A 20,455-nucleotide genomic window follows, 5' to 3' on the forward strand; every position below is an offset into this window, starting at 1 on the left:
AAGAAACCCACCAGCTGCACTTGCTTGAGAGCTCCTCCTTTATATAGACGGAAAAGGGGCTGTTGAGTTTGCTTCATCCATCAGTTCCGAGTGTCCTCACCATCAGCTGACAAGAATGTCCGCCGCTGACTCTCATCTACATGTGCAAGGCCTGGATAACACTTGAAATCATTTCATTGGAAGCTGTTGTACTTGAGAGGAGACTGTGGCATCAGTATCTGTGTGGTAGCTTGTTTTTTGTTTTTGTGCGTTTACTCTTCAAACATAATTGATAAATCCAATTTGGTTCAATTTGAGACATTTGAGACACTCTCTCTGCACAATTTGCAGCCACACAAATGGTGTAGCACTGTAGTTTAATGATTTAGGGCTCCAGAAAAAGAACCGATTCATTTGCATGAGTCAAAATCAGCAACCCGACGGACACCGACGCACACAGGGTGACGCGCTCAACGTTTCTACTAATCTGTTGCTCAGTCTGTTGTGCTCTCTCTCTCTCTCTCTCTCTCTCTCTCTCTCTCTCTCTCTCTCTCTCTCTCTCTCTCTCTCTCTCTCTCTCTCTCTCTCTCTCTCTCTCTCTCTCTCTCTCTCTCTCTCTCTCTCTCTGGTGCAGTCGTGCGTCCTGCCGCGGCGTCTAGTCGCCAGGGATTCGGCGCAGAGACTTTCTGTTGGACTCAGCGCACGCCGGCTCTTTAGAGGCGGTCTGCCAAAGTTTCGGCAACAAACACGGAATATTACTTGGAGATAAAATGACCTGAGAGACATAGTGCACCCACCAGCTCTGGTGAAGGCGGCGAATGGGCGGTTGAACGCCAGCGCCGTGCGTAACACTGGGGGAGCAGGTGGATGGAGAGGCGCGGGATGCAGATTTCCAGCAGGTCAGCGCCGTTTCGGAGCGGCTGGACTCCATATTCTCCGCTGAAGGACACCTTGCTACGATGGACCTGATATGAGGAGGAAGTTTTCAGTTTAAAAGTAAGTGTTGTTACTGAAAATAGAGACAGAGAAAATGTAATGCTGCTAAATTAAAATCTCTCTACAGGCATGTCGTGAAGACTTTGGTTTGCTTTTGCGCATTGTATACATTCCTGTTTTTGTCGAGTAAAAGTTATTATTTTTTTTTAAATCAAACCTGTCATGAAACTCTCACATTTTCATATGAGTTTCCATGCCCATGCCCAGGTTTTTAATGAAATTAAATCATAAACAAATTAAAACTCAAACCTTCAACATGTGCTTTACGCACATTCTAATATCTGTCGGTATCAGAGGAGGGTACATGTGCGCTCTTTCTCCTAAGCAGAGCTAAAATAATTGGAACAGGTGCAACTCCTATGGATAAACACGAAGAATTATCTCAGGAAGCATTGATTTTGGGTACTGTCTGTCAGGGAGAATAGGGGGGGGGTCTGGTTTTCAATTAAGAGTTTAAAGGTTTGATGCCTGCAGCAGCCATTTTATGTCAAAGTGCCCTTGAGAAGAAAGATAAACCAACCTGCCCACTAGATAATCTGTATGGGGTTTTCCAGTAACTGCGGATGAAAAAAAGTCCCCTGTTGCGCTGGACATTCATCACACACAGCCCACAGGTTAGTGTGAGGCCGCATCAAGCCAAGCTGCTTCCCTGGCATCACTTCATCTGTCCACACAGTCAGCGCTGAGCTGCAGCTCCCGACATCCATCCTCAAGAAGCCTGTTTTACTTTCCCTCTGTAAGAGTTTTAATAGACCACTAATAATATAATTACTAGGTTTTATAATTAAACCCCAAGATGCTACCAAATAACACTGACACCTATATAGTTATAAACCTGGGCTCGCTGCTAACAAATAACACCATAAATCCTTTCACCGGTTGTTGTATTAGTGCGGATTGCTTCTCCTCACTCTCTCACACAGAATGGGGCTCCATCAATATCTGTGCCCAAAAGCCAGTAAAGATTCATTTTTATGTGGATTTCAGTGTTTTGCACTTAAAATTTGATTGTTTTCATGCTCAATAAATTCCCTCAAATAATGAGAATGCAGTGTTGTTACCATAATGTTACACTCACAAGGTTAAGAAAACCTCTAAAATAGCTTTAAGACCAATACGGGGAACTAACCTCTCTGTTGAATCTCAGACAAATCAAATTTAGATACGCAACTCAGGTTGAGGCGAGTTCTATTGAGGGTTTTACTGATTGCCATTTTCAGAGCTGTTTCAGTCAGATATTCCACAATGAAGAAATGGTGAAGCCAATTTGGCCTCATTTAATGGTCTTAACAGTGCAGAAACCATTAATTAGTTGACTAACCTATGATTGACTTTAGTCTTTAAATCTTAATTGAATACCTTGGGATTGTTTTGATTGATGGGATGATAAAATACAAAGTTTGAAGTCAACGCTTTCGGCTCTGGTAATTGGTGATGTGCATTTGTTGCTGGTTTTTAACATTTTATAGACTGAATAAATAACTGGTTAAGGAAAATACAACAATTTCAGTAACCTTTGTAGCCACCCTATCGGTCTAACTCTTATATCCACATAAACACAATACTTGCTAACAAGTAATTGTAACCAAGCTTTTATCACCATATCCCTATTAACACAAATAGGACTCTCCAAATTGGGCAATCGCATGCAAATCAGGTACATGATGAAAGCGAGGTTTGGACTGTTGAGCCAGCTGCAGTCACTGCAGGGGAAGAGTGAGTGATCCTGCCACAGTGTCAGAGCTGTTTGTCCCCAAGATCAATTGAATAAACATTTGTCTTCAGCAGCGCAGTGCCCTCGTCGTTCTCTCGCTCAGGCGTACCTTTTTGCATGTATGCAGACACACACAAACACACACACACACACATACACACACATGTACCTAACCTGGACAACTGGGCTCACGTAGCATTGGAGGATTTATGGTCTGGACTGAGTTAGAAAGCAAAAAAAGAGCAAAGGTTGAGAGTAGAGCCAGCAGACATTTTGATGTTAAAATGATGAATGTGCACAACATGGAAATCATGTAAATATGACTCTAAAGTTGAAGTCGTGATCAGTCACCCACACCTATATCTGCCTGATATCAGCCTAAACGTGTGCAAATTAATGTCATGACATAATAATGTTAAAGAACTTGTTTGTTTGGTTTGATGTTGAGTGATGCAAGGTGTCCTGGTGGTTCAGTTGGCTAAGGAGCAAGCCCTAAAGCTCCAGTATTTTAGGTCTGATTCTCACCTATGAGCCTCTCATTTCCTAGTATGCCCTGTCTTTATCTGCTGTTGATGAAAGAAAAAAGTTATTTTCATAAAACTGCACATCATGTAAAATTTGGATTTGGCTGGATTTGACCATCTCCCGCATGTCAGCCCACTATTCGATGTGAGGGGAAAAGGCAGAGGATGTAGGAAAGAATCAAGGAGAAGAACTGAACATGTAGCGGACATATTTGGAGTAATCTCTATAGAGACTATTTTACATGATATTCTGAAGGTGTGAAAGCAGTTATGTAGAGTAACATTGCAACTGTTGCCATGGATCTTGAAGGACTACTATTATTTCTTGAAGGATATATTCTTTGTTTCTCAGCCAAACTTACATTTCTTTCACTCTTTTCTCTCTTTTTCCATAGATCTATTTTGTTCTTTTGCTGTCTCTCTACAGCTGGGATGTGATACTTGTGATTCCATGGACATAATAATCCCCAGTCATCCCAATCCTCAGAGCCCCAAACCCCTGGATCCCCAATTCTCAAATCTCCAGTACCCCAAGCTAATCTTAGAATTTACCTCTAAAGTCCTTTTACCCTCATTTTTATAACTCTGCACATCAAAAAAATTGTTTTTTTAGCATGTAACCCTAACCCAAAACCCACTAATATTTACCATCTCCGAAATCCTTTATGATCACACCTCTACACCTTACCACTGGCCATCTGTAAACACTTAAAACTCTTTGATGCCCTAAAGCCCTGTCAGCAGTCATGGCCTTGGATCAGTGGTCCTTCCTCCCAACTTCACCCAACATCACCATCCCTGAGCCCCTCCTGTACGACAGCTACATCCAGGGTAATGAGTCCGATCTGGACCTTAACATCACAAAGACTAGGGAGCCTCACCAGGACAAGACCAGCTCAGTGGTCATCACCTTCATCTACTTCATGGTGTGCGCTGTGGGGCTATGTGGCAACACCCTGGTCATCTATGTGATCCTGCGTTATGCCAAAATGAAGACGGTGACCAACATCTACATCCTCAACCTGGCGGTGGCAGATGTTCTGTGCATGATGAGCCTGCCATTCATTGCCCTGCAGTTGGCACTGGTGCACTGGCCCTTCGGAGAGGCTCTGTGCAGGGTAATCATGACTGTAGGTAGGTGTGGAGCAGTAGGCTAATGGTGCACTTCAGAAAGCAGCAGCAGTTTTACTGTGCAAATAATCACTTTCAAGTTCCTTGGTTGCAATTAAAGGAAAACCATTTTCAACACTTTTGAAAAATACATTTATAAGTATGAAGCTGCATTCAGGAAATGGTTAGTTTAGCCTAAAGACTGGGAGTTGGGGGAAACAGCTAGCCTGGCTTTGTCCAAAGGTAACTTAGGTGACTTCCTGGAGTCTTGCTGTCAACCAAGCAACCAGTGGTGACTCCAGGAAGTCATTCTGCCCAGTGAAGAAATTATCTTGAGATCAGTCTCTGCTATGTTAGCAATTTGATTAGAACCTAGGTACACTTCTTTACCTTTTTAAATGTTGCAACTCAAAGAGTGATTGTTAAAAATCTTCCAAAACTCAAGGTTTGGAGACTCCAAGAAGTCACTGCACCCTTTGAACCCTGTCACTGCACAAAACCCCCCACCACAACTTGTCATTTTTAGTTTGGTTTTTGTACGGATTAAAAAAGACATAACATGTTAATTTGTAAGTGTTAGAAGTGCTGGTAGGCTGATTATTTATTTATTTATTACCTTTTGACAGAGCCAGGCTAGCTGTTTCTCTCTCTCTGTTTTTATGCTAAGCTAAGCTAACTGGCTGCTGGCTACACCCTGCTGGTTCATGTTGAACAAACAGATGTGAAAGTGGTATCAATCCTCTCATCTAATTCTCTGCAGGAAATCAAATAACCTACATTACCTACAATGTCAAACTATTTCCTCAAGTGTAGATTATAAATATTAAGACTTTAGGTGCAATTCAAACAGCGTTGGTCATCATGGTGCCTTACTACAGCCTTTGTCATGTTTTAATCACTTCCCCCTTTTAATAAAAAAAGCATCAGTGATTAGTAATGCTGTTTGTTGATACTTATCCTCACCTAACTTTCCTTTCTCCACTCCTCCACTCTCTCTCTTCCTCTACAGACTCTCTAAATCAGTTCACCAGCACCTTCTGTCTGATGGTGATGAGCATCGATCGATACCTGGCTGTGGTCCACCCTATTAGGTCTACAAAATGGCGGAAGCCTCGGGTAGCCAAGCTAATTAACCTGACAGTGTGGGGTGTGTCGCTGTTAGTCATCCTACCAACTTTAATCTTCAGTGGCCTAGACAAGGTGCCAGTATGTGGGATTGTGTGGCCGGAACCCCAGGATGTCTATTACACAGCTTTCATAATCTACACCTTCTTTATTGGATTCTTCTTGCCCCTGGCAGTCATATGCATGTGTTACCTGCTCATTATAGTCAAGGTGAGACCCTGCTGCTGCATGTTTTACATTATAATGTAACATACATTTTTCTTTTTTTTTTTGTTTCTTCTTATATATTCCTAATCAGATAATTCAGATAATCCTTTTATTAGGGATAGTCACAGTAGAATGATGTATAAATATCCAATTGTCAACCAAAGTCATGGAGATATTTCAGCCATTTAATCATTTTTATTTGTGGATTCAGATAACATGGCAGAATTTCAGATGTCATTGGTACAACTGTATTTTTCGTTAATCTGAAATGGTCAACAATGGTCACTAATTTCAGCCCAAAACAATGAATGCTTTTCAGTTTCAAGTTATGTTTGCTTGAGCTACAGTTTATGATACACATGAAAAATGATATAATCCTACAGATTCTCAATACATTTTTATAGTCGGACACTGGGGTTGTTGTGTATTTGAAATGGAGCTAGTTAGCCCTTAATGGCTATTTGAGAGAACCTGAACATTTCAAGCATTCATTAAATTTATTTGTTCGTTAAGACTTAAAAACTGGAAAATAAATCTTTGTCAAGTGGGTTTAAATTAAGAAAAATATAATATAAAATATGATATACTCCATTGAAGTCGGTAAAACAATGTAAAATCAAAGCTGTAGCTGGATTTCTTCTTCTCCTCTCTTGCTGGAGTGGCCAGTACTGCCACTGGTGGCTTAGGGTATATGGAAGAGAGTACTGGTTTTCTCAATAGTATTGCAGCAATTTAGCTTACATCCACCACTAGCATCACTGAATGCACTGCGCCATCCATGATGTTACATGGTTTATATTGGCTTTAATTGAAGTTTGAAAAATACAGACTTAATATGTGGTATTTTTTAAAACATTTTTTAATAACTTCCTGTTTCAAATTTTAGGAAAAGTGACTGAAATTTTGAGTTTTCTCCAATAGCCATCCTGCTATGTACTGTGGTGGTACGTGGTATGACAGCTAAGGGCTAGCTAGCACTGAAAGGTTGGTTACAATTGAAAAAGACTTTCTAAAATCAAGGTTCCATGTAACCTCCTAGCTTTGAAATCAGAATGTAGAGAGAATGTATTTTTTAATCTGTTTTGTAGACTTTGAAGATGTTTCAATGTCACACATTGTGAACATTGTGCTTTTATACTTTGGAGATTTTAAGTCACTGACAGTTCCTCCCTTTGCCAGGTGAAGTCGTCAGGCATGCGCGTGGGTTCAACCAAGCGCAAGCGCTCCGAGCGTAAGGTAACACGGATGGTGTCCATTGTGGTGGCAGTGTTTGTCCTCTGCTGGCTGCCTTTCTACATTTTCAATGTCACCTCTGTCACCAGCTCCATCAACCCCACCTCTGCTGTGAAGAGCACCTTTGATTTTGTGGTGGTGCTCGGCTACGCCAACAGCTGCGCCAACCCCATTCTGTACGCCTTCCTGTCGGACAACTTCAAGAAGAGCTTTCAGAATGTTCTGTGCCTGAAAAAGGTGGCAGGCCTGGATGAGATTGAGCGCAGTGACAGTAGGGCTGACAGGAGCAGGATGGTTAACGATGCTATAATCATCAACGCCAATTTGGAGACACACAATGCTGCCCTGCTGAATGGCGAGCTGCAGACCAGCATCTGAGGGTAAAGTAGTGACAGGAGAGTGGTCATTACATCCAAGGAGGCCAGAGAGACTTATTAGTGCTTGGGGCTTCCACCCTGATGGGCTGCCAGTGCACTGCCAGTGACCCCTGCTCAAAGATGCGGGGGTAGGACGATGATGTAATAGCTGCTGCTCATGGACACTGACACATGAACAAAGTCTAAGTGAAATATAAACAATTTCATAAGGGTTTTCAGAGGTCGGCGAAAGTACACTGACTGCAGCTCAAAGCCCTTGATATCTGGGTTAATGAGGATACTTGAGCTGGTTATCCCTGAGGCAGAGCCAAATTGCATCTTGACCGTACTGGTTTTCAGCACTGGAGAGATAATATAAACATAAATAGGATTCCTGTTCATCTTAAGGCTTCTATCAAATTGTCAGAACTCAACCTGATCGAACCAAAATCAAAACAAAACGCAGTTGGACCAGGTGCAAGATTGGAGAATGGACTTCTGTGGATCCTCTGGAGAAATATCAGAGCTGGTATACCTGTGGTAAATAGATGCCTGAGGGGATGGAGTATAATCCACACCTTGAAGGAGTCTTTGCGAAAGCTTAGAAGGCAAGGCACTGTTTTCTCTGAATGTGGAAATGCCGGACAAACATATCAGTGGAAAACAGTCAGCACAGTGATTCTCTAGAGACTTTTAAAGATAAAAAAACCAAAAACCACAACACGAAGATAAATAGTTTCATGGTCATGTTTTATTCATACCAGCTGATTAGTCTGGTGTTACATGATCAACAGGGCAACAAAATGGCAAACCCCTCCAAACATGACATCTTATTTACCGACAATGAAGCATGCTCGTTTCCCTTTCTAACTGGCATCTCGGCAGGAGAAGCTGCATCGATCTGTAAACTCTTGAATTTAAGATCCTGGATTATTGATTATGTGGAAGGATGGGAAAACATCTTGGCAGCCTCTGTGACCTTGCTTGCTTTAAAACAGCTAAACTTTGTATATAGGAAATGGTTTTCTGTCAACCTCTGGGGGAAAGATCCGCACATGGACAGCTCCGTGTCTGAACCAAAATGAATTTCACAGGCAATCACTGCTGTAGAATTCTGTCTCGTTGTGGTATGCATTGAGGACTACATCTAAACCATGTTTGTGAAACACATCACACATACTTTATACTTCACTGTATCCTGGTATGAACAATAGTTACTCCCTGTGCAAACTGTGCCATTGTAAAGAGCCCATTTCTACTTGTAAAGTGTTGTTTTTGACAATGTAAGGTTGTCTCCTTATTTAATGTTGAAATGTGGTCAGCGCCCTCAGCTTCACATTTGGTTCAGCCAGCATGTGCTTGCAAAAATGCCTAAATTTCACAGAAGGCAGGGAAATGTGTCGTGTAGAGGGAGGGAGAGGGGGAGTAAGAAGAGACAGAGAGAAGCTTGTGTATGTATTATATCTACCAAGAACACAAAGACAAAGCTGTAAAGATTGTAGTGAGTTGTATTAATACAGATAAAAGGAAGGTTATACATGACCATGGCTACATTAAACTGCTGGGCAAAAATTTGCTGTTGGGCCCCCTACCACTCTCTGTACTTTGTGTTTGTACCAAGTATGTATCTGAATAATACTACCCTGCCCCAAGTTTTCTGTATGCCAATGGTGTACTGATCATTGGGTATACTGGGACAAATCCAGGTGGGCCAGCGCAGTGGTGGGCTGGTGGACTGTCAAAAAAATCCAGTTCTTACTAGCCCTGTCTGTCTCTTTACTGGCCCTCTCTGTGTACACCCCTGCTGTGTGCCAGTTAATTTGTGATGACTTCATTAAACACAGTTTGCAAGCAGCAATGATTGGGGTCCACTCAGATAGCGAGCATTTGGATACTTGTTTCTGATTTAATTGAAAAGAAGCAAAACTCTTGAGTTTCTTTAAAGTAATTCATCGTGGTCATCCCTATATGCTGATGCTCTGTTGAGGTATATAACTCTACTTTACGAAACATTTGATGTAATTTATGACCTTCAGTGAAGACATGTTTCGATTACTAAATTTGTATTGAATTATTATTTCATTCAAGATCTGGGATGCATCCTATGTCTAATAATTTATACATAAATACTGCTACTATGTGAGAAGTGTCAGAACTTATCCTGGAAAATGCAAAGATTCAGACCACATGCAGGATGGCAAAAGCAGGATTTGAACTCTTAACCTTTGCATTGAAATACAACCATCTTACCAATCAACTACTGAGCAAATTAGATCACCATTGAGTATATACAAGCATGAAAAATATCTGGGGAGATGCGTAGAAGGTTTTGACGGGAAAAATTAGGAAATGAATGAAGTTCTGTTAACTTGAGTTGAATATATACTTTTTGTGGCATTTTATTGGATATTTGAGATTTTGGATTGTCAACTTTTAAACCACAAGAGTTCACAACAGATGGGCAGAAACAGGAGGATGAACACAGCTTGGTTCCTGGCTGGATTCAAACTAGGGACTTTACAGTTACAGGGTATGTGTTTAGCCCACTAGACCATCAGGACAACACAGATGTCACGGACAGCAGTTGACACTATACATTTATTTAATTCTGCATACAGTTAGTAAATTAATGCATTTAAGTCAATGAGAGTGAATAACTCTGATGATTGAATTGTGTGTGATGTGTGCAAACAAAACACAAAACCCTAATACATCTGGCTAGTGGAGGCCTGAGCGGAAGAAAAGAGAAAGACGTTAATAAGAAAGTCATCCAAACAGGCTGAGGCCTAAACTACCCAAGTGCAGGTGGTGTCCTGACGCCCTCTCCGACCTGGCCCACCAGCTCCTGAGCCAGGAAACCAAACCAACCTCATAAGTGCATCAATCAATGCATCTTGCATCTCTCCGTGGCATTTTATATACTGAAATGGCTGAAGTGAAAACAAGAAGCAGAAAGCTATAGTGGAATGTAAGTGTGCATACAACTCCAGTATATCCCTGTATATTTTGTGGCCTCTTCTGTTGTACCAGGATGTCAGTATGTCAAATTAATTAATGAAACAATAAATCATAGGAATCATAGAGGTTCCCATGTTTTGTTCTGGCTTTGTTTGCCATGCTGGTGGAATAGGTGATGTTGGTCTGTATGGCAGTAAACCACTTTGGTCTAGATTGGAATATCTCAACAACTATCGGATCCATAGTGCCAAGAGACTGAACCCTGCTGACTTTGGTGATCCTCTAAATTTCCTAAGTGCCACTAGCAGGTCATATTTTTCATGTACCCAAAGAAGTATCTCAACATCTACTGTGTGTACTGACACAAAATTTTGTATGGGGGTACTTTCCATCTAGTACTATTGTTATGTTAAATTTTTTGTTTCTCCAATAATTTGGTTTATGACCAAATACCTGCAGAACTAATGACATTCCCATCAGCCTTTGCTGTATGTTGTGTTCAGTGCCAATTAGCAATCTTAGCATGCTAATAAATTACTAAGATAGTGAACATGGTAAACTTTATGCCCGCTAGCATTGTCACTGTTAGCATGTTGCTGTTACCACTGAGCTCAATGCACTGCTGTGCCAAAGTATAGCTGCTACCATGGCTGTAGACTTAGTTGTTGCTATGACTTATTTATTTTTATTGTGACACAGAGTCATGTGTTGCCTAAATTGAAACAGCTCCAATAAAGATACAGTACATGGTTATGAACTCTAACCCTCACATACATCATTTGACATCATAATCAGTTTTTACAAATTTGCTTGATGGTTAATTAGTTGGCTAAAGTAATACCAGTTTGTTTAGTTGACTGGAGGGACTAACTAAGCTACAGCCTCCTAGAAGAGCTTGAACCAAGGGAGCTACAACAAAAGACCTTATCACAACTACCTGAATTTGGAAACAATTCTACCTTATCATTCATTATTGCCAACTGCATAGGCCCACATCAATAGCAGACATCCATTTCCGTTTTAGCTATCAAGCTTATTTGTCCACAGTGACTCCTGCAATAGACCTCCATGATGGAGCTACACCTGGTTGCCAGGAGATTTTTTCAAACAACTGTAAAGCCTCTATAGTGGTAATAAGGTCGCCCACCATATGCTGCAGTGTCAGATTCACTTCATCCAAGTGTATTGGTCAAGTCATAAGCCATCAATCAGAGCAATCAAAAGAGGTGAGGAACCAGACATGGCTTGTCCTGAGAGGTTACTACAGAAAATAATTATGTGTGACACACACACTCAGCACTCAGATAGCTGTTTTCCTGTTGGCAGTGGGCCACAGCCCTGTAATTTGTCATGACAATCTCTCTGAGCTGTCAGGGCTTGCAGTAGTAGTTCTAGCAGGGTCAGTCCCAGCTACACTCACAGGTCAAAGTAGGAACACATACACACACTCACACAGCTTTGTATGGAGGTGCACTTCAAGATGACAGCATGTATATTATGAGAATAAACACTCTAGCTCCTTTCACCGTTGTCTAAGTGATGCAGATAGTGATAAGGGTGACCAATGCTGCATCAGGGAGTCATATTGACCCAGAGGACAGTGTGTATTTGTGTAGAAATACTATGTGACACAATCCAAGTCCAAAGGCTGTATGTGAGTGATACCCAGGCTAATTTGACCATAACCAGAAACATTTTTGGATTGTAATTTTGTTGTCATATGTATAAAAACTGTGAATGATCCTGTAACATGCATTATCTTTCTGTATATATCTTTATTTTGTATGTATTTGTGAATACTTTGTGCTCTCCCAAATGTGTGTGTGTGTGTGTGTGTGTGTGTCACAGTGAGAAACTCATTTCACAATCTCCCCCATCACAGTTAAGGTATTTAGCGCCTTCAAGCCTGAAGTGCAAGAACCATTCTCTCATCATCCACAGTTAATTACTTTTGCTCTCCCTCTCTCTTGCTGTGTTTGCATCCCTCTCTTTCTTTTGTGTGCACAGTTGGTGGAGAATAATATGGGCTGACACATTTTACATCCACCCAAACTGAACTGAACTGAGATGATCTGAACGATACTGAAGAAACTACACATTGCCATTGATTGATTGGACATACTTAATGAACTTGTACTAAATGGACCATTCTGATGTTTAGTAGATGTTGATAAGACGGTTTGTGCCAAAACCAGTGTCAATGTAGCGCTAAAGGAACAGCTGAGGCAATGAGACGGTACCTGTAGTCACCCATTGCTGCTTCTTTTATCATTTTGTGAAACAAAGACCTATATATCTGTCTGAAATGAGGTCATATTCTGAAAAAGTTGTGCTCATTTGGGTTGACATGGAGTTTGGCTCCATGATTGCTGGGCGCAGTCCAGCACCATATGTGAAAAGAGCATTTGTGTGGATTTCTGGCTGGTTCCTGCCACTGTATATTGTACAGATGAGAGGCAGAGGCAGGGGAAAAACCTCTGCCTTCTTGCACTCTGTTGCTTTTTTTTTTTTTTCAAAATGGAAGTTCATTTGCGAAGGGCTAGAACGTGCACTCCTGAGGATGCACTGTTCAATATTAACTCTATGTATTTGTGGTATCCTCTGCTTATTCTTGCATGGGGAGGGTTGCATACTGTATATCCCACCTCTTGTGTCACCTCACTAACCAAAACCAGTGTTAAAAGTTACACACGTACTGGGTGCCACCTTTTTGGTAGATACACTCTCCGGAAAAGGTTGCACAGTTGTATTTTAATCTTGGTTCATCTTTAGTAACAACAGATACAACTTTGCAGCTTTTTAAACTATGACCAGCAGCTAATATGAGTCATTCTGTTGGCAAAGAAAAAAAGAAACGTGGGTTTTCCACACTATACATCTAATTCAGCCAATTCATAAGTGAGCTGGTCATGACTTATATGTGTGTTGCTGACAGTGTACAGCCATGGTAATGTATTTTTCTGTGCAGTTACTTTTATCTATGTGCCTTGGAAGTTATATCAGTGTACAGCAAAATACCTGTTTCTCCCCTAAGCCAAACAACCAAAGGCCTTTGTACCGTACAGACATGTTGGTAATCAAAACATAACAGACCTGCTGTATATCATTTTTAAGTAATATTCCCCCAGCTTACATAGCTTACGTTTGCGTGATATAATGCCAGAAGCAGATGTCTATTTGTGAATCTTTATTGTTGCATAGAATATAATGTGATCATTGATTGTAATGGACAGATCAATGTCCTTGTCTCTGCAATTAAAATGCAGATCTGTTTCTGCTCCCATGGTCAATCCTGTGTATTTGTGTGTCAGTGGGTGTGCATAAAGCCTGTGTGTGGGTATTTGTTAGCATGCATTCTCTTGGCTGAATGCAGTATGCATGAAGACTACCTTACGAGTATGGTCTTGACCTGCTCTATGTGAAAAGTGCCCTGATATAACTTCTGTTATGATTTGGCGCTATATAAATAAAATTGAATTGAAATTGAAAAATTAAACTACCTCATATATCAAAGCCAGTGCCTGGAAATTGGAAAGGGCCATTCCTCAATCTATATCCTCCAGGAATACATTCCTTGGAGGAACTCCAAGTTTCAGATTTCCTGTGATCCCTGGAACACAGCATAAGAGATTTCAGTATATTCTCTCCCAGTGATGCCAAATGTGGGATACAGTGACGACCAGCATTGCCCAGGGGTCTGTCAAGGACCTTCCTAACACAGAACAGTTAAATCTCATCATTTATTCACACCCCCAAGGTTATTGCTAAATTCACTGCACTCAAGTGTTGCTGTTAAGTCAGTTAGCACTGAATTGGTGATTGAAGATTAAAAGCTATCTGAACCTCTATGTTAAAAATTTGGCTTAAATGGTTTTGATTGCATTCCAGTGACTGTATTTCATCCTGTGGCAACTGCATGCTTCACATTTAAACACATTTAAAGCCCCTGAAAACATGAAATATGTATGACTAAAGAAGCAACATTCAGGATTAAAGTTTTGATTAAAAAATTTTATTTAATATTTATTAGAAGTTTAACACTCATAAACTCAGCTAAGCTACCTAATCAGCAGTGTGTGGGTTTGGTTTGATCATCAGTCATCAGATTTTTATTCAAATATTGCAGAAATCAAGTGATGTCACCCTTTTCCAACTGAGTCATGCCCACCTCAGAACAGTGAGAGGTAGTGGTGGAAGTATTCAGATCCTTTACTCAAGTAAAAGTACCAATAGAGCACAGTAGAAATACAAAGGGTCACCAGATAAATCTGGGGGGCTGTGAGATGATTAATGGGAGAGGAAAGAAGAAAAAACAAAGTTCTGATACACAAAATGGTTGACTTTTGCTCTAATCTTTGATTTTTGGTGAAATATCGGATCATTTGAACATTTATTGAAATGAAACCATGTGAGAAGTTTAGAGGGAAAAATCACCATTTGGTGGAGCTGTTAACAACTCATAGACATCTGAAATGTGATCCCGACTACACACTGCTTTTTGTAAGATGTCAAAAGCCAAAAAGTTTGTACACCACTGGTTTCATCTTTAACAATGTGTTGTATTTTAAAAGCTTGTTATATTATCCATTGTGTCAAATCTTCATCTGAAAAGTAACTAGAGCTGTCAATAAATGTAGTGGAGTAGAAAGTACAGTATTTCCCTCTAAAATGTAGTGGAGTATATTTTTTTAGTATATATTAGCATAAAATGGAAATCCTCCAGTAGAGTACAAGTACCTCAAAATTGTACTAAAGTGGAGTACTTGAGTAAATGTATGCTACTTAGTTACTTTCCACCACAGGGAATAACCCAAATTGTTAAGCTAATTACAGCTGAGAAAATTTGTTTTAAGGCCTGAAAATATTAGTTGCAGGGTAACATTAGTGATGATAGTAAACATTAGTATGTTAACATTAGCATTGTGAGCATATTAGCATGCTGACATTAACACTCTCAGTGCACCACTGCACCTACAGATAGTCTGACAGAGCAGCTCGCATGACTGTAGACTGTTAGAATTGTTTAACTGAGGTCTTTTGACTTGCAACTAACCAATACTTGCTAGGCTCTAATTGCAGGAGACAGTTGTATAATTTTCTGTCAAACTGTAGCTGACACGGATTTATTTAAACATCCTCTGACATAAAGAAAGGTAAGGCGGTTTGATTCATTCCACACATGAGTGAGCCTTCTTGCAGCAACATTCCCTCACATCACCTCTCATTTTCTCTCCCACCTGAGTCGCCTCCATATGACTCACGACTCCGAACGCTGTGCCAGTCTGAGCTGCTGAGGATTGAGTTCCACTGTGAAAGCCAGTAATGTGTTTTGTAATGAATGTCGTGCTTTGGGGGTGCCTTATTGTGGTGGTGGCAGGTGAGAGGAAGGAGATGTGGATTAAATGCACAGAGTGAACTTTCATATGCACCTCTAGCCAACTCAATATGAGTTCTAGGAAAGTCGAGTTTGAATGTCAATGTTAAAAATGTCAGTGAACGCAGATCTTTTCCGCCAATACAATAGATTTTTTATAAGGGGTCAGCGCTGTGCCAAAGCAGAGTCCATGATCCAACCTCAGTACGTATGACCTTTTCAGTAACAAGATAACACAATGTCCTGTCCAAAATAGCCCTGAAAAATCTTTTGAAAAGTTCTGTGGCATAGTTAATATAAACTGGAACAAAGTTAATATAGGCCAAATTAGAATCAGTGTAAGAAAAACTCACATGAAGTGCATAGCATGGGGTACTTGTACCAAACAGGATGGAAAAGTTAAACCTGAATTTCCCGAGACTAGACGAAAGTTTTAAGCAAGACCAAGCCAGTTGGAAATCTTGTTTTCAGCGTGGCCCTTACATTTTTTCGCATTTTGTTTTTGTCAAATTTTGTTCTGCGAGGGCTGTACTCCTTCAGCCAAAATTAAAACAAGGCTGGTGTAACAAAGCATGGATTTCTGACTAGACAATGCGTATTTGTCATGCAGTATTTACCTTAGAGTTAAGTACTACCTATTGCTAATCATTTATCGAGGTAGGTGTTAATCTTTCATACAATGGCTGTTATAGTCCCCCTACACTCAAAAATATGTTTTTGTTCCTTCAGTTGGATGTTTGAGCTTCACTGTGCAAAATGATGTATGAGCAGATTTTGACACTAGAGGGCTGTTTTCACATTGATCTACTGAAAGTAAGTTAGTAAAGTAAGTAAGTAAAGTTTCTCTGTGCTCATTGAAAATTGATTTTAAGAGATGGGCCTACGAGCATGATTTGTGACATCACAACTAGTTTGGAAGCTGATCATGGTCTGGTATGAAATTTATAGTGTGATGTGGAAACTTGAAGCCTCCAGTGCACAAACACTGAGAATGGACTTTATAGTGAAGCAGGAGACATCTTGTGTCCAGCAGTTAAATTTCTGAGATGAAATATATTTACATATTAATAGATTCTAGATTTTTAATGAGGCAGAATGAATAGATGCCATTTTAAGGATTTTAAAGTGGTAATTGCAATTTTTTGTGGAAAAACCAAACCAGACACACATTATTGTTCCAAGCAGATTATTTGTATATGTATTCATACATGTCTGGAGGGGATCTTTAATCATCATTAAACCTGCAATAACAGATTTTTTTTGGCCACTTGGGGGCAGCAGATTGAGTTGAGTTGTGAACACAACATTGATATATTATTACTTTTTAGTTTGATACATGTTGGCAGACAGTTGCCTTTATATTCATCCTGCAGATCCAGTGGAACATTAGCATCAATTTGGAGTCACGTTTCTGGACATTTCATTTGGTCTCCATTAACTCTGGGGGTAATTATCTGACTCTTTAGCTGCCAAATGCTCCATTATGTTCACCAGCTAGTCACTAACTGTATCTTTTTGCTATTTCGTGATGGGCAGATAGTGTAGTTGGTGTTTTGGAGTTTTTTCACTGCTGCCAGATGCATCTTAAAACAATGCTGATGAGAGGGAATCAAAACAGTTAAACTGTGGGTTGGAGAACCAGAATAATGAACTGACAGACACTAAAATGCTTCATAGTGCTGGGAGTCAGGTAATAGCACTACAAGGGACCACTCTAGCACTCAGGTAGTCAAGTGATGCACTGCTAATATAGAAACATTGAATATAGTTGCTTGAATTTCAAATTTTTTTTAACTGGTGAAGTGAAATTATTGACTTTTTATGTTTTTAATCAGAGAATCAGAATCATTTTATCTACTTGGAGCAATAATAAAAGTTTGATTTGGTGTCATTTTTGCAAGAACATATTGAATACTACATGTAGAGATGGAGGAACAAGGTTATTTACAGATACCACTGAAGGGTTTTGCGTTGTAATCTGCTATTTGGCTCATAAGAACAGAATCTCTATGCTGTAGGATGAATGATGGATTAATGCATGAAAAGGAACAAATACATGCCTACTCACAAACTGGTTCACGTAATGGCAGTCAGAACATTTCAGTGGAACAAGATGAGAGCACCAAAGCTGTGCCTGCTGCATCAGATGTCCATTCCAAAACCTCCACCTGCGCATATTAAATGCTTTCATCATGAAACTGGGGGTGTGTTTGGGTTTTCCACTGTTCTATATTGGGCAAAATGTTCCTCAACACTGAAAACAGTGAGATATTCTGAGGTTGTCACTCTGACGTCTGAAACAAATGTGGAAGTGCAACACAACCTGTTTGATCTAACACAAATAACCTTGTGGGAGGAAACCATGTTCGGTGGTCTAGCAGATATTTCATGGGAGCACTGCGCAGTATGTGGGTTCTCAGTCTTTGATCATAGCACATGTTCATACTAACATCAGTAGTAGTGAGACACCTTTCATCCCCTCCAAATCCTTTAGTTGTGACTTCTTCCAGCCCCAACACCCTCATCTTTCACACTACAATTTCACACCAAAGTTAGAAAATAGATTTTTTTTTTTTTGGTGCCACTGCTCTGCCTTCCTGAATCATTAAGTGCACGATTAAAAGTGGCAAATGCAGAGTTCCTGTGGGATAAAGAGAGCATTCAGAGGTGAAATGGTGCATGTAAGCCTCTGTCAATAAACGACAAGTACACAGAGATCAGGCTGCAAACTATTGTCGATGCACCGATCAAGTCTTTTCAAATACTGCAGGCTGTCTCCATCTACTGGTCTACCTCTGATACTGTTGTGGTGCTGTTGTAAATGAATCCCACTACAGCAGCAACACTCCTAAAAGAACATTACCCTTAATCAAAGATGTTTTCTGGCTCGCACTTTGAGACTAGCCTGTAGCTTTGTATTTTGTGTTAAATGCTTCCATTTGGCTTCAACTTCACCATAAAACCAACAAGAATAAATGGTTTCTCTACATTTACCATTTCATCTAGAAGATATGAATATTGCTCCTTCCTGATGTTGTACATGCAAATATTTCAGGGAATCGAGATCTTGATTTGCAGCATTTTGCATAGGTTGCTAAATGCCCAATTTGGTCATGATTTGGCAATTTTTTGTTGTTCTGTTTTTTACTCATGTGAACTGGCTTCCCTTTTCCCTTTTGTGAATTTGACTACCCATCTGCAGTGAGTCTATTCTGGGTGTTCAGGTTTCTGAAGGTTTTCTGGTTACAGGTGTGATCTGAGCAACACAACACCTTCGTTACTTTTTTCCAGGTTCACACCAATCACTGGCCATGTATGTATTTTATATAATAGAAAAGTCAGCAAGAGAACTCTGACATTTTATTTTGGAGCTCTGCCTTCACCTACATGTTGAATTCTTTCATGTACTGTTCTGAGTATTTCATATTTTTAAAAAAGAATTTACATAAATGCATTGCTGAATGCCTTTTTCTGCATGTCTGCATCCCCAGATATGTTGTGATATGAGTAATCAGTGCAAACATTAACATTCCTTCCTCTTTGAGTGTTGGATGAGATAAACAATAATGCAAATATTTAAATTTGCATGTTGTGTACATATCACATTTCTGCAGTTTGGAGTTTTTGGGGCCGAAACTTTTCCACAGGCTTAAACATTGTCTGTTGCACACTGTTAACATGATTAAACTGCACTCACATATTTTTGCACATCATGTGTATCTGCATTATATTTTTTTCTGCATCTTCTCATTTTCCTCACACACAGGTGAAACTCTCCTATCAACTAAATGTTTTTTTTTTTTCCAGGAAGGAAAACAGACTCTCTCTTCCAGAACTCATAGAGAATCTTTGTTATCTTTTATTGGATGTTAACAACATGACATTTAATATACTCACAGTTTTACATTTTTAGATTTCTGTAATGTTTCACATTCTTTTCAATGTTTCACTGCTATCACTGTTGCCATTTTGCACATTAATAACAGTTATTCATAAATAAAAGTAAAAAACTAAAGGACACAGAATGATTTAAAAAAATGCAAAAGGGAAATGAAAAACAAAAAGATGATATACACAAAAAAACATTATTAGTTGTGTGTGTGGAACATTATCTTTGAACATATCATGTTGTACTATAACATATTTTATTTTATTATTCACTATTAATTATTTTCATTATTAAAAATAGTTACTTTGTCTTTCCTTTCCTGTTTTGTTTAAGATACTTGAGTACAGGTTAGATTAGATAACATTAGATGGCAAAACTTTTGGTTTCACAGTGACTCAACATAGAGCCAAGTCATCATTGTCATCACGCTTCCTTAACTTCAACTTCTTGCTTTTAGTCTTTATCTTTTTGCTCACAGCAGGATGCATTCAGGGGATTTGCATACTCAAAGTGGAAGTCCTACTTTTTTACTGTATGCTTGCTCAGATGCACTGTAATGAATTCCAAAGACAAATTATTAGGTGAAAATGATTAATTATTAGATGCTGAGTGTTTTCAGATTGTTTTATGTTTAATACTTTGCTTTCATCTGTTAGAAACAGCTCTAATGACTATTAATGCATTAATATTAATTATTAATTTTAGATCCTTGGCTATCGATCACAATTATGTTACCATTTATCTCTTTTAAAGTGCTTGCACGTGTTTACCATCACAACTGCACCTGTTGTTCTCAGTGGACTGTGGACTCCCATCCTGCTGCTTCCAGCTATTTGCTTTCGCTGTCACAAAGCAGAACAAAACTAGGATGTTGTAAAACAAAACTAACACATTTTAATGACTTGTTACCATATCGTTTCCTGTCTCAACAGCTGCACAGCAAAGCCTCACTGTAAATCTCAGACTAATGTCAGTCTGTGTGTGGATTCT

General features: G+C 39.7%; 1 protein-coding gene across 1 annotated transcript; it reads left to right on the forward strand.

Moving 5' to 3' along the window:
• The first annotated feature begins 576 nt into the window (after positions 1-576).
• On the forward strand, positions 577-10,325 carry sstr2a (somatostatin receptor 2a). The gene is made up of 4 exons (XM_044338529.1): positions 577-975; positions 3,609-4,347; positions 5,333-5,658; positions 6,835-10,325. The coding sequence occupies exons 2-4, from the start codon at positions 3,960-3,962 to the stop codon at positions 7,264-7,266; spliced, it is 1,146 nt and encodes a 381-aa protein (XP_044194464.1). The 5' UTR covers positions 577-975; positions 3,609-3,959; the 3' UTR covers positions 7,267-10,325.
• The last annotated feature ends 10,130 nt before the right edge of the window (positions 10,326-20,455 follow it).

This window comes from Thunnus albacares, chromosome 20, assembly GCF_914725855.1.
Source record: "Thunnus albacares chromosome 20, fThuAlb1.1, whole genome shotgun sequence".
NCBI classification, from domain to species: Eukaryota; Metazoa; Chordata; class Actinopteri; order Scombriformes; family Scombridae; genus Thunnus; species Thunnus albacares.